The sequence below is a fragment of the Cherax quadricarinatus genome, chromosome 82, assembly GCF_038502225.1.
Source record: "Cherax quadricarinatus isolate ZL_2023a chromosome 82, ASM3850222v1, whole genome shotgun sequence".
NCBI lineage: Eukaryota > Metazoa > Arthropoda > Malacostraca > Decapoda > Parastacidae > Cherax > Cherax quadricarinatus.
The window spans coordinates 19,987,005-20,002,867 of NC_091373.1; the positions used below are offsets into that span (position 1 = coordinate 19,987,005).

The following is a 15,863-nucleotide window of genomic DNA, read 5'->3' on the forward strand; positions in this document are numbered from 1 at the left end:
AGAAATGACCTGCTGGTCCATGGGCTGGATGAGAGGAGTGGTGTTAGGAGGCAAGAACTTCACTGTTATAAAACTGAAGTCCCTAAACAATTGGTCTTCCAAGTCTGGAGGATGAGCAGGAGCATTGTCCAGTACCATGAGGCACTTGAGTGCCAATTTATTTTCCAGGAGGCATTTTTTCACACTTGGGCAAAGACTTCATGGACCCTGTCAATGAAAATTTGAATCATGAAACATTTTGCCTTACTATTAGTTTTCTACATCGCACACAATTTAGTGTTGACGACATTGTTTTTCTTGAACACTTGAGGATTTTCAGAGTGATACACCAGTGAGGCTTCACTCTGAAATCCCCACTAGCATTACCACAGAAGAAAAGAGCTAGCCTATCCTGCATAGGCTTGTGTCCTGGCAGTGCCTTTTCCTCCTGCATGATGTACATACTCTTTGGTATTTTCTTCCAAAAGAGGACTGTTTCGTCACAATTGAAGACTTGTTGGGGGACGAATCCCGCAACCTCTACCTCATCTACGATTTTTTCGGTCGCACGTTTGTCTGAACATGCAGCCTCACCATGCCTTACAACACAGTGTATGCCCCTACACCTCTTGAACTTGTCGAACCAGCCTCTGTTGGCCTTAAATTCAGGCATGTAACTGCATTGCCTTTTCGCAAATGATCGACTCTACAACACTGTCTCCAGCTAACTGTTTTTCGTTGATCCACACCAACAACAACGTCTCGACATCTTCGATTGTTTGTGATCTCTGCTTCGTTAGCATATTTACCCCTTTTGCAGCATCAGCTTCCTTGATTTCTACTTTCTTTTCCAGGATGGAACTGACTGTTGATTTGGACTTGCCATACATCCTGGCGAGCTCAGCCACACGTATGCCACTTTCGTATTTATCTACAATTTCTTTCTTGAATTCAATCGCGTTTCTCACCTTTACCAAAGGGCTGCACTAGGAACTTTCTTCAATAAAGAAGCACAAAAAACAATGGATTATTGCGAAATGTTTCAGACGAATGCTCACTCAACTAGTGACAGAGCCAGACTGAGACACATACTCATGAGTGGCAGCATCCCAGGTGAGCGGACGCATCTGATACGGACGATTTCTGGGATGAGGTACGAAATCCGGAGCAAAATTTCGCCGAAAAAAATGGTCGAAATTCGAATCTTTCGATATCCAGTGCGTACGAAATCAGGGGTTGTTTTGCATATATATATATATATATATTATATATATATACATATAGATGCAAAACAACCACTGTGAAAGAATAGAGAAATTCCAAGCGCTTTCGTGACTGCTCACATTCCTTGATAATGTGAGTAGTCACGAAAGTGCTTGGAATTTCTCTATTCTTTCACAGCAGTTGTTTTGCATATTCTGAAATCACCTGTTTACTGTGATCTTATTGCATATATGTATGTATATATATATATATATATATATATATATATATATATATATATATATATATATATATATATATATATATATATATATATATATATATATATATATATATATATATATAGTGGAGGTAATGGTAGAAGAGTAGTCTTGCCAACAATTGGTTAGTGTCACATATTACGTGGCGAGCGACTGTCCTCGCTCGCTTAAAATCCAGATGATGATCTGCAGTCCGATTGTATCGATATTGGTCCTGCACAGCTCATTTCAAGTGCACTGCACAGGCTAACGCAGGAGATCACCAAGTCATGCATATCTGAAAATGCCTGCTCGAGGTTTGAGGAATAGAACGTGATGCTGCAGTCAAAACTAAGGTCGAAAACTGGTGCACCAGCTCATCAGTAGAGGACGAAGAAGGGTCCCCACAATAAGCAGTAAGGCGAGAGTTTAAGTCCCAATTCGCTCATCCAAGTTGCCAGCGGGGGCTATGAGGAGGTTGGGAATACGTAGTAGGAGTAAGAATAGGAAAGTGATCACTGTCGTGCAAATCCGGGAAAAGAGACCAAACGTAATCAAATGCAGTTGACGAGCTGCCAAGTTGAAGATTGAGACACTTTTGCAACATATGGGAATCTTTATTAATGAAACGTTTCGCCACACAGTGGCTTCTTCAGTCCACTATAAAGCAGAGAGGGGTAAGGTGAGATCAGTGCAAGAGAGAGACCGAGTGTGAGAGTCAAAATGGGTGGGAGCACCTGTATTTAAGACATGAAGAGGATGAGAAGTGAGAAGTGTCTCCAAATGATCACTACGAGAGGCACAGTGTGACCCTTCCCAAAGATAATGATGAGTGTTAAAATAACCTAACAAGAAGATTGGTTGGGGGGGTCAGAAAAGAGATTAAGATTGCAACATCCGAGATACATAATGCACGGGTAGGGGAGAGATATAGAGAGCAAACTGTAAAACACCTGTGCAAATAGGTACAAGCTGCAGTATAATGCAGCAGAGATTGAACAAAGACCTGTTGAAACGGTCTACCAATGCACACAAGAAGCACACTCTCATTTAGAGTTTCATCAGCAAGGAGATCAGAAGAATGCAACAGCACATAGCCCGAAATGGGAAGGATAACTTAGAACTACCTTCAGCCTTTGGTGCAACTAAGACAAGTGGGGGGACAACTGTGGTGTCGTAGCATGATCCGTGGCACCGCAGGCTGGGCACTCTGCCGCAGACCTGCAGTATTTAGTTGGATGTCCGAAGTCCCAACAATTTCGACACCGTTGGAGCATGAAGACAACCTTATGGACCCTTAAGTGATGTCCTGTGAAATGAATGGAGGACAGGAGCTCACAGCAGTCAAAGATTAAGCGGGCGATGTTACTGGGAAAGTGCCTCGCATGCAGGAGGGTAGGACATACTATCCACTTTGGGAATCAGAAGGTCCCGGAGGGCTAATTGCTCTAAAATATACCTACCACAAGACATAAAAATCACACTGTACAATGGTATGCTGTAAGACCACCGTACCACTGTAAGAATTGAAAGTAGCGTGCTTGTGAACTGTGATAGGAACGATATCAATAGAAGTAAGAAGGGAAAGATCATGAGCTTGGCCTGCGTTCTGAACTATAACAATGCGTGCACAACTCTGAAGAGCGTGAAAGGATATATTTTAGCCAACATGTCGTAAGGGAGCTTTACCGATACTATGGTCTGAAAGATAATCAGTAGGAGACGTCAGTTGCAAGGAAAAAAAATTAGTCCACTGTGTACTTGTAAGCGTGTTACGCAAAAGAAGTGGGTGTCGTGTAGGTCGTTTCTGGGTGGAATGAACAGAAATCGAAAGAATGTCATCAGCAAATGGTCTGGAACGTTTAGGTGTAGGACCGTAGGCGGCCCGACCTGAGGCACGTGAGTAATCTGAAAATCGCTGCACAATATTTGGAGAAGCAGGATGCATAGTCAAAGACATGCAAAGGTCAGAGACACTAGAAGAGATGGGTGGAGCCTCGGCACCTGGTGCAGGCGATGAAGCATCACCAGCAGAAGGTACAGAGGTATAGGAAAAGTCCAACGAATGGTCCAATAATGAAGCCGGGTAAGAACAGGATGCAGTAGCATAAAGGGTCCTGGAAGGAGTAGGGAAGTCATGGAACGAAGTTTCTATGATGGTGGTGGTACTTCTTTCTTATTATTTTAAGAAAAAAAGAAAGAAAAAAGGAAAAAAAAAGAAAAAAAAAAAAAGAGGGAAAGTGGTGGGACAGTTACGAGAAGGCATGAAAGGGCCATAAGTTCCCATTCATATCCAAGAGGACCTCGACACCGCCAGCAGCGCAGATGCAGCATGGAACCCGTGCCATAACCTACCCTTCACGCCAGTAATCCAGCGCTTGGGGATAGCAACCTCACATCCACCGAGCCACTTCGGTGGACAAAAGAGAGGGCACTCGCATACCTGCCACAAAGCATATTTCCCTCAGCTGCCACCTCCCAGAACCGACAGGCAGCCTCTGGAGATGCACCCGTCATCTGCAGGACACCCCATCCCACCCCCTGGAAATCCGGAAAGGGAGTAGGGTGCCTCCAGACGATACAGATTCCACGGCAAACTACACCACCCCCGAGGGATCTCACGGAGTGGGAAGAACCCTGGCACATGTACCACTACCTAGGAAGTGTAATGTAAGCAGGGAAGACCCCCAGAGGCTACAGACGGAACGGGGAAAAGGAAGAGATGGAAGAGCAGGAGGAATGGGAGGGGAGGGATGGGGAGGACGGGACTGGGAAAGGGGACTGGGGGAACTTGGGTTTGGATGGAGGAAGAAGACCAAAGGGTCTAATTCCTTAGACCGAGAGCCTCTTCTCCGCTAAAAGGACCCCCCGCGAAGAAGAGTTTAATTTAAAAACGCCCCTGAAAACGTGATTTTTTTTTATTTTCATCAGTTCATTTTTCTTTATTTATATTCTGTTTCAAAATCTCTACATTTCTATAAGAAAAATTATTTGATGCCGATTTTTTAAGAGTCTGATTTGATAGAACTGTAAAAAAAATGGCAAATTGGCAGTCACACAGCCCAAAGTGAATGTAAAAAAAACTTTCAATTAAGATACACCAGTGTTTAGAGTTTGAAGCCGATCAAAAGACAAATTTTCTAGTTATTATATGGGTAATAATTTACCTAAAATTGGTATGTGAAAAAATACACAGTTCAGAGTGAGTGACAGTGTTTCTTTTAATAAAAACCTATCAATGTTAAAACTTTGAAGCCGATCAGAAAAGGCATTTCATATTAACTGATCTGATTTCAACGATTCCAAGTATTTTGCAACAATTTTTGTAAAATTTCAAATTTGCACTTACTGCAGATTGCATCATCAATATTTTGAAGCCGATTAAAAGAAGTATTCTTTAGTTACTGAATAAAAAGAATGTTACACAAATAACCCGCACATAAAAGAGAGAAGCTTACGACGGCGTTTCGGTCCGACTTGGACCATTTACAAAGTCACACTAACCAGAAGTGAGGCAGGACGGCTATATATAGGCAGGAAGAGGTAGTGGTAGTAGTAGTAGTAGTAGTAGTAGTAGTAGTACAAGAATGGTATATAATACCGACAAGGTGAAATTAAGACACATGCGCAACACCCGGGCATCCCTATCGTAGACGTTTCGCCATCCAGCCAGCCAATGGATGGCGAAACGTCCACAACAAAGACAACCAGACGCCGCACATGTGTCTTAATTTCATCAGTAGAAGTAGTAGTAGTAGTAGTAGTAGTAGTAGTAGTAGTAGTAGAAGAGGTAGTAGAAGTGGTAGTGGTAGAAGTGGGGAATAAGGAGGACAAGCCAGTCAAACCGCTCAGATACAGGTTTTTCCTTTTCCGTTTACCGAAAACCTATGCACAGTGGCATGTACATTCACTACTTTTCCTATCATGCTTCCCCTGTCAAGAAAAGTGTTCTTATCTCCCTCTTTCTTCGTGCCCTCCGCATCTGTGATCCTCAGTTCCTTCCAGCAGAAATTTCCACTCTTCATAATTCGTTTTCCCGTCTTGGCTACCCTTCCCATTTCATAGACTCTGCCCTCTCACGTGCTAAACGCAATTTCTTCTCTCCCAAACTCTCTACTCCTGGGAACTCTTCTATCCTCTGCCTTCCCTACATTTCCGGTCTTTCTAATCTCAACAATTCTCTCAGTCCCTTAGACATCAAGCTTACCTTCCGCCAGACTAACACTCTTCGCACTAATCTCGTTCATACCTCTCTTCCCTCTACAGATGTTCCTGGTGTCTACTCTATTTCTTGCTCCTCCTGTCTTCTTCAATACTTCGGAGAAACTGGTCGATCTCTTTCTGACAGACTTAGGGAGCACAAAAATAGTGTTAGGCTTGCCGACACTAACAATGCTCTTTTCTGTCACGTCAGAGATCATAGCCATCCTATTGACTGGTCTTCTGCTAAAACTGTCTTCCCTACTTCCAACTCGTACAGTCGCCGTCTAGTTGAATTCTCTCTAATACACAACTTTCCTTGTATGAACCTTAGCCCTGGCTTCGTCTCTGTAGATGCCTTCCTCTCCCACTACATTGTAAAATGCTCCAAACTTCAGAACACCCGTGACTTAACCTGACTCCTCATTTTTTCTTTTTCTTTTTCTTCTTCTCCCTCTTCCCCTTTCCTCTTTCCTTTTCTCCTCTGGGTTGTCTTTCTCTCGTCTGTCTCGTGTTTCTGTTCCTTCTTCATTTATTTCGCCACTTCCCCTTTCATGCACCTCTGTGCGCTTGCTCTCCCTCTGTGGGCACCTAGCTCTCTTGCAGTGCTCCCCTTCCTTTGTATTTGACTGGCTCGTCCTCCTTATTCCCTACTTCTACCACTACCACTACTACTACTACCTCTTCTACTACTACTACTACTACTACTTCTACTGATGAGATTAAGACACATGTGCGGTGTCTGGTTGTCTTTGTTGTGGACGTTTCGCCATCCATTGGCTGGCTGGATGGCGAAACGTCTACGATAGGGATGCCCGGGTATTGCGCATGTGTCTTAATTTCATCTTGTCGGTATTATATACCATTCTTGTACTACTACTACTACCACCACCACCTCTTCCTGCCTATATATAGCCGTCCTGCCCCACTTCTGGTTAGTGTAACTTTGTAAATGGTCCAAGTCGGACCGAAACGTTGTCGTAAGCTTCTCTCTTTTATGTGTGGGTTGTGTATCGTTCCAGTCACAGTATTGTGCCTTTTTTTGTTATTAAAAAGAATGTTATTGTTTATTCAAAAAAATTGGCAAATTGGGACTTATGGCGCCCAATACCAGGGATTCCAAGTTTCTTTAACTAATTTACCACATCAACAAATCTCCGTGGACGCAAATTAGCATCAGCCATTAAATACTAAAGTTGTTCAGAAGTGATAAACTGAAATTTATATAAAGTTATTTAAAGGAAATAGAACTTTCATATTATTTTACACATGAAATAGTCTATACCAACACCGCCGCTGACGGATTATGTGGCACCAGTTTTGAATGTCTGAAGCTACGTAGCTGACGGTTTTGGATGTTATCCCGGCCATTACAGGATGCTGGAGATGAGATGAACAACTCTGGTTATAGGGCACCTGCACATACCACTTGTTCCAAGAATATGGCCATAGTGACCGCGCAACAGCGTAGAAATTTTAAAGCTGATTGGATGAGGCCTTCTTGAGTTGTGAACCAAAATTAAACAAAAGTTGGAAGAAAAAAAGATAAAGAAAAATAAAGAAAACCTTATAATATTTATGGTATTTTGCTGCTTTTTGTGTTTTTGTTATTGTTTATGCTTTGTTGTTGTTGTTATTTATGATGTTTTTGTTGTGACAACATCAAAGAGACAACTTAAAAAATATGCCAGTGTCCGGCGGCACTTACCGACCAGCTTGGAGAGATTCATGTCCCTCAGCACCCGCATCACAATGGTGGCCTCAGAATCCTTGGCATTGGCTCTTTTGGAGGCTCCCAGTGTCCTCAGTACTGACAGGATGTTGCGAAGGCCAAAGTCATAGTGGACCTGCATGAAGGGAAGAGAGGAAGGTCAAATTCCTGTCCCCTTGGGAAATGAGACAAGTGCTGCATAACACAGTCCTTTATTGACCACCTTTCTCCCACATAGTGGACTTTATCACTGTGTGGGACATACTTTATCACTGCTACAAACCCTGCCATGTGGGCGAAACGTTGTTAATAAAACATCACCTTATACTATATTTATGTCTCATTTTTCATCTTGTTTATATCTTGTATCCTTTTTTTCCGTCTGTCTGCTATCTCCAGATTAATAATAGACTTGTTTTTATTTTGGATGTTATACATGTACCAAGGAAAAAACTGAAAAAGACAGTAATAAACACACACCTGTTTAGTGAGTTGTTCTTCACAAAGTTTGTAGAGTGTGAAGAATTTTCGAGCCAGTGTAATGTTTTCCAGAAAGCCACATGAGGCGAGCTTCACTCTGATGATGATTTGACGATCTGGAACCATCATGGCCACATTCCGGAACTGGATCTTCAGGTTTTCTGGCAACACTTGGCGTCCATGGTATCCCAGGTTCTGTTATGATCATTTGCCAGCCGGTAATTGGGTTTCCACAGAATCACGATGGAATTGTCATGGTATCGGTGATACCATTTTAAAGGCCACACAATTGTTGAATTCATGGTTTCATTGCAGTAGTCATTATACCGTGGCAGAAACCATTACACCATTGCAGAAGCCGTCATACCATTATGGATAAGGTGAAGTTGCCAGATTCGAAGTGTCGTCAGTGGCAGAAGAGTTGAAGTGCCGCAGATTGATGGTGAGTTCAGGTGATGGTGTGGTGGATAGAGCAATTATGTACAGTGTAAGAATCAGATACAATAGGAAGGTAGGCCAGCATGCAATAGCCTCTATCACCACTTACAATAGCCTTTATGTACACGTACAGCAGCCTATATGTACACATACAATAGCCTCTATGTACACATTCATCCTCATACATAAATAGTACAAGACTATTTTTTCTGTAATAAAACTTTAACACTACTGGAAGAAATAATCTTTAAATAAATATTTATGAATACACATGCGTTAAATAATCGTAGCTATACAGTGGGTCTTATTCCATTAGTGTGTGTGTGTGTGTGTGTGTGTGTGTGTGTGTGTGTGTGTGTGTGTGTGTGTGTGTGTGTGTGTGTGTGTGTGTGTGTGTGTGTGTGTGTGTATGTATGTCTGTGTGTGTGTGTACTCAAGCAATTGTAGTTGCAGGGGTCGATTCATAGCTTCTGGCCCCGTCTCTTCACTGGTTACTACTAGGTCATTCTCTCCCTGCTCCAGTTTTATCATACCTCTTCTTAAATCTATGTATAGTATCTGCCTCCCCTACCTCACTTTCCAGACTATTCCACTTCTTGAGAACTCTATGGCTGAAGAAATACTTCCTAACATCCCTGTGAATCATCTGAGTTTTCAACTTCCAATTGTGACTCCTTTTTTGCTATGTCCCATCTCTGGAACATCCTGTCTCTCTGTCCGCCTTGTCGATTCCTCTCAGTATTTTGCACGTTATCACATCCTCCCTGTCCCTCCTGTCCTCCAATGTCGTCAGGTCGAGTTCCTTTAACCTTTCCTCGTAGAACGTGCCCGTTAGTCACGTTGCAAACCTTCGCACAATCTCTAGTTTCCTGACGTGCTTGACCAGGTGTGGGTTCCAAACTGGAGCTGCATACTCCAATATGGGCCTGACGTACACGATGTACAGGGTCCAGAACGATTCCTTACTGAGATGCCGGAATGCTACGTAATCTTAGGTTCGCTAGTCGCTCAAATGCTTCAGCAGTTATTTGATTGATATGCGCCTCAGGAGATGTGCTCGGTATTATACACTCTCCAAGATCCTTTTCCTTGAGTGTGGTTTGTCGTCTTTGGCCCCCTAGACAGTACTCTGTCTACGGTTTTCTTAGCCCTTCCCCGATCTTCATGACTTTGCACTTGGTGGGGTTGAACTCCAGGAGCCAGTTGCTGGATCAGGCCTGCAGCCTGTCCAGATCCTTCTGCAGTCCTGACTTGTCCTCCTCCGACTGAATTCTCCTCATTATCTTCACGTCGTTTGCAAACGCCGTCAAGTCGTTCACATATACCAGAAACAGCACCGGTCCTAGGACTGGCCCCCATGAAACCCTTCTCGTCACATGCGCACACTCATCAAGTACCATGACTCGCTGATGACTTCCCGTCAGGTGTTCTCTGATCCATTGTAGTTCCTTCCTCATTATACCTTCCTGGTCCTCAAGCTTTTGCACTAATCTCTTGTGTGGAACTGTCTCAAAAACCTTCTTACAGTCCAAGAAAATGCAATCTACCCACCCTTAACTCTCTTGTCTCACTTCTGTCACCTTGTCATCGAACTCTAGTAAGTTTGTGACATAGGATTTCTCGTCTCTGAATCCGAGCTGGTTGTCGTTCATAAGCTCATTCCTTTCTAGGTGGTTCACCATTCTTCTCCTGACAATCTTCTCCATGAGTTTGCATACATGTCTGTGACACTAGTCTGTAGTTTAATGCTGCGTGTCTGTCTCCTTTTTTAAAAAATGGGGCTACATTTGCTGTCTTTCATACCTGAAGATTGTTGTTAGTGGTACACAGAGCGCCTCTGATCACTTTCTTAGGGCCCACGGGGAGACGTTATATGGCCCTATTGCCTTTGAGATTTCTAGTTCGCTTAGCAGCCTCTTCACCTCCTCCTCGGTTGTATACATCGTGTCCAGCACTTGTTAGTGCATCCCACCTCCCTATCTTTCTGGAGTTCTTTCTGTCTCCACCGTGAATACTTCTTTGAATCCCATGTTAAACTCCTAACATACTTCAAGGTCGTTTCCTGTAAACTCCCCTCCTTCCTTCCTTCCTTCCTTCCTCAGCCTGATTACCTGGTCTTTGATTGATGCTTTCTTCCTGATGTGACTGTACAACAGCTTCAGGTAAGACTTGGCATTCGCTGCTGTGTCATTTTCGTATTGTCGTTGGGCCTCCCTCCTTTCCTGTGCATATTCATTTCTTGCTCTTCAACTACTCTCCTTGTTCTCCTGGGTTCTTTGCCTTCTATACTTATTTCATTTTCTAGCACATTTGGTTTTTAGCCTTTTTGCACCTTAGAGTGAACCAAGGGCTCCTCTTAGCCTTCTCATTACGTCTGTTGCCCTTGGGTACACACCTTTCCTCCGCTTCATTGCATTTGTTGCCACATATTCCATCATCTCATTTACTGTGTTCCCTGCCAGCTCTCTGTCCCACAGGACCTCGTGCAGGAAGTTCCTCATGCCTGTATAGTCCCCACTCATGTAGTTTGGCCTCATTCTTCCTGCCCTTCCTACCTCCCCCTCCACTTGTAACTCTACTATATATTCGAAGGTTAGAACCACATAATCACTAGCTCCGAGGGGCCTTTCATATGTGATATGTATGTGTATGTATGTATGTATGTATGTATGTGTGTGTGTGTGTGTGTGTGTGTGTGTGTGTGTGTGTGTGTGTGTGTGTGTGTGTGTGTGTGTGTGTGTGTGTGTGTATACAAGTTTTAATATGCTGGTGTTTAACAGGATACAACTGGGACCACTCTTTATAAACTCTGACGAATTCTATTAGTAAATTAAAGACACAGAGATAGAGCGAGACTCCATTAAAAGGTTTTCCTCAATGGGAACTTTATCAAAATGAAACATTTGATAAATACTTTCACTGTCTGCATGTCTATGCTCTCCTACGTGTCTGCTTACTGCCGACGCTTCGTACAAATTAATGATATTAGTACAATGGTCCTTAATGAACCGTCAGAAGAGCGATATTTAAAGGGTTTATATGTGGCTAAGGATAATATTTTACTACTTCTGAGATATTAAACTATTTTTATCAGGATATTACTAATGACACAGTATAACTGTGACATCCCAGCCACCACCAGTAGTGACATCGCAGCCACCACCAGTAGTGACATCTCTGTAACTAGTAATCACGTGATCATATATTGCTGCCAAAATTACTGACAACGTAGGTGTCACCAGTAGTGACTATTATGCATCCCCCTGACCAGCAGAGTCAATGCTGAAGCGACGAATATTGTCATCTCTGTGACCAGCAGTGCCACGACAAAGTGACAACGTAGCCTTGACAGTGACAATGTCACTACAACCAGCAGTGATCAGTATCCTTACAACATCTACAGAGCAACGGAAGTTAAGAGTACGCAGTGAAGTTATTATTATTATTATTATTATTATTATTGTCATATGGATGTATAATAAACTAGTAGTTCATCGCACTAACAGCCTGCTTGACGCTTCCAAAGCATATTACTGGCACCAACACAGCCTTTTCAAAGTGTTATAGTTAAGTTAGGTGTCTTGTTCCCAAGTGGCAGATATTTGTGTGTAGATATGTTCAATATTTTCTTTCGTCTATTTTGTTCGATAACAAACCTTCCCTCATCAGAACGGCATATGAGGTGTACGTTCTTATGAGACATATAAAATGATGTTTATAAGCGGTTGAAACGTAACGTTAGTAAACAACTGCTAAAGCATAACTCATAACCTTGACCCTGACCTTAAGCATATATATAAGGTTCAGGGTGACTGTTCAAGACTTTTTTATGGGGAAAAAAAGCTCTCCTAATATGCCGCAATATATGGTATCTGCTGCCAGAGTGAAAACAATAAAGGTTTCGGTTTCATTTGCAGTGTTGTGAGAGTGGGGTCGAGTGCGCCTCTTCATCTTAACGTAACATTTCAATACGAGTTGCTCTTTTAACTATGAAGTAACATATCCCAACTTTTAATGCTGCTTATAAAGTACTAAAATAAGTATTATCAATATATGTTTACATAGTGAGAGATAGGGAAAAACATATCTACAGTGCACAGTGATAGTGATGTAAGTTTATTCATTGATAGGCAGAAGACAACGTATTTATACTAACCTATGGAGGACCTATTTGTATTTCTAGTGACAGATGTTTGTATATCTAATGATAGAGAGAAAAATATATAGTATACAAATTAAGAGAGAGAATTGTATAGTATGCACCGTAATGGAGGGGAGATAACATATGTACAACATACATAATGATAGAGGAACTGTGAACATACTCAACAACAGAGAGGAAATAGAACACTATTATGTATAGTATACACAGTAATAGAGCGAAGACGTGTATAATATACACATTAATATAGGTGTATATAGTATACAGTGATTGAGCAGAGATGTGTATAGTATACAAAGTGATATAGACAATATATATACAATGTCTGTGTCCCAGACATAGTGGCGATACAAAGGCATGTGTTTACCTGGAACAGAGTATGCGCGATTTTCTGTTAAGTAAAAAATGCATATATCATCAGCTATGGAAATTTAAAATGATTATTTATATATTTGTATTTGAAAGTAAATTTTGATGGTATTTTGTAAACTATTTCATATAACCAAATTTAAATAATTCTTAATTACCTGAGTAAAATAGTTGTTGAGAAATCTTGGAAATTATAACAATAAACATAATATTGCATTGACAGTAAGATGGATCACTAAAAGATATACATTACAGTATCTGAATTCTACACTAATAAAATAACATTTTCAGAAGGTAATGTGACTATGTAACTGCAGCTATGGGCATTATGTGGCAAATATCTAGACAAAACTTTTGGTGTTGGGCGAAGCGTGAGACAGGAAGCATGTCACAAGAACGTGAGGAAGAAAGTCTCAGTAAGATGTGTGGTGACGTCAGTAGCAAGGAAAATATTTGGCGTTCATGAGACAGTACGCCTGCAGTTATGTTTTAATAATGAATGAGACTTGACAATAGTTTAGGGCGGATTGAAACATTATTTAAACTTTCCTTCGTAAATTGTGGATTGTGAATTGCTCCAGCCGCAGAATTTTGACTTTTATTTTTTACAAGCCCATACAGTTACTCTTGTCAAGTTAGTACAGTTACTACATTAAAAATAATGTGATATGTAATTGCTATAGTAAGTGTAGGCAAGCGAAGGTATTATCAGCATGGAATGGTATACTTTGTAATTAGTATAATTGTATCGGTGTATTTGTGAAGCTGAGGAGTGTTGTGCAAGGTGACTAAATATGTTATGTCAAGTGTTGGAAATATGACAAGATACACAGTAATATAAACCTAGAAAAACAGCAGAGATTTTGCCACAAACTATTACTGATAGCAGCAATGAGGACTTTAATAACAATATTACAAGTAGCAGAGTTTATAACCTAAATTCTAAAAGACTATTTGTATCCAAAAATCTCACCAAATATAGATCTATGGAATCTATGAGATAAAATTGACGAAATTCAAATAAGCATTGGCTGAAAGAAGAAAATCAGCAGCACAAGAGAAACAAGTTGACGCTGCCGAAGCAGAGAAACGTGTGGTGGAGTAACAAGCAGTGAGAAATGTAAACTGTATTGACGAGGAAGATGCTGCGACGACGCTGCGGGTTCGTTACCTTCTGATTTCGCGAGCCTATGTTCTGTCAGGTGTGTCAAAGGTAACTACATTAGAACAGCATAATACATTAGTTCTTTATGTCAACAACCTCTAGCATAGGAAATTATTCATTGTATTATTATTTTTTTTTTTTACAGCAGCAAAGAAATAACAGAAAATAAGTAAATAAATCACTGGTCTGCATGATTTTTTATTGACTCTGTGGTATCTTTTTTCGGTATATATATGGAAAATAGTGATTCATTGTGCTTTTTATTCATCTCTATCACATCAGATTGTCAAGTTATACGGAAACGTTACTTTTCTTTTTTCGTAAAACATAAGTAAATGAGAAAGTGGTATATTACCAATTAAAATGCTTACCTTATATTGACTTAAATGTTAAATCTAATATATTTTTCTTTATTTTCAGATTATTAATGTCTAGAAGCTGCATAAATTCACCAGACATATTTTACTATGTCTGCGGGCAATTCACTCCTTCAGATTCCCGGAGCAACATTACTCCTTTATTGAAGCGCTGCTACTTTCCTTATTTTGCTTATTTTGGCTGCAAACTTGGAGACCAGAACAAACCATTTGCACCACACAAAGCTTGCAAGAGTTGCATCAGTAACCTCCAAATGTGGTCAGTTGGAGAACTTAAATGTATGCACTTTGGAGTACCAGTGGTATCGTGGGAGCAGATGAACCACCATGATGACTGCTACTTTTGTATGACTAAAGTAGCTGGATTCAACAAGAAGACTAAAGATCGCATAATATACCCAAATATTCCTTCAGCAATAAGTCCTGTTCCACACTCTGAAGATATTCCTGTACCTGTGCCACCTGAGACATGGCAAATTTCATCAGAGTCTGATACCAGTGATGGAAGGAGATGGAAGTACACTATGAAACACCAACAAATAACGATCCCAAACCCTTCAACCAAGTTGAGCTCAATGACTTGGTGAGAGACTTTAATTAACCTTCCAAAAGAAAGTGCACAGTTACTTGGCTCTAGACTTAAGGAACACAAGCTTCTAGCTCCTGGAACAACATTCGCTTGGTACCACCATCGTGAAGAGGAATTCACTCAGTTCTTTGACAAAGATGAATCTTTAGTTTTCTGTTCAAATACTTCTGGCCTTATTGAACACATGGGGATGTTATACAAAGCAAATGAATGAAGACTTCATTGATTCTTCTAAAAAAAGTTTAAAGGCTCTACTTCTCTACAATGGCAACACAGCTGCATCTGTGCCAATTGGCCATAGTGTCCAAATGTCAAAAAGTTACGCAAATATAAAGACACTAATATATGCAACCAAGTACCAGAATTACAATTTTCTCATTTGTGGTGATTTAAAAGTTATTGCTCTCCTACTAGGTGTTCAAGGCGGATACCCCAAGTATCCCTGTTTTCTGTGTCTTTGGGATAGTAGGGCAGACAGCCAGCGCTATGAACAAAGGACGGACCACCAAGAGCCAGCTTCTTACCCGGATATCACAACGTGAAAACTGTGCCAATAGTTGACCTCAAGAAAATTTCAAGTACCTGGAGTCAAAGTTTCCTCGTATAAGTGAAGGCAAGCTAAAGGCTGGAATCTTTGCTGGTCCTCAGATTCGGGAATTGATGAAGGATAAGCATTTTGATGAAGCATTAGCAGGTGTCGGGGTAAACGCCTGGTTTTCATTCAAGCAGATTGTCCACAACTTCCTGGGAAACAGGCGCTTCCCCGAATATGAAAAAAATGATTCAAGACCTGATTTCAAGTTTCCAACAACTTGGGTCTAGAATGAGTGTGAAGATGCACTTTTTGCACTCACATCTTGACTATTTTCCCAACAATTGTGGGAACTACAGTGAGGAACAAAGAGAGCTGCTCCATCAGGATATTTGCAA

At 41.1% G+C, this 15,863-nt stretch overlaps 1 protein-coding gene across 1 annotated transcript in view; it reads right to left on the bottom strand.

Moving 5' to 3' along the window:
* Positions 1-15,863, bottom strand: part of Dhc1 (Dynein heavy chain 1) — a 313,825-nt gene that overhangs the window by 196,233 nt on the left and 101,729 nt on the right. The window contains exons 33-34 of the mRNA XM_070102646.1: positions 7,834-8,028; positions 7,351-7,489 (exon numbers count right to left, since the gene is read on the bottom strand). Of these exons, the coding sequence (XP_069958747.1) occupies positions 7,351-7,489; positions 7,834-8,028 (334 nt within the window). The remainder of the gene's footprint in view (positions 1-7,350; positions 7,490-7,833; positions 8,029-15,863) is intronic.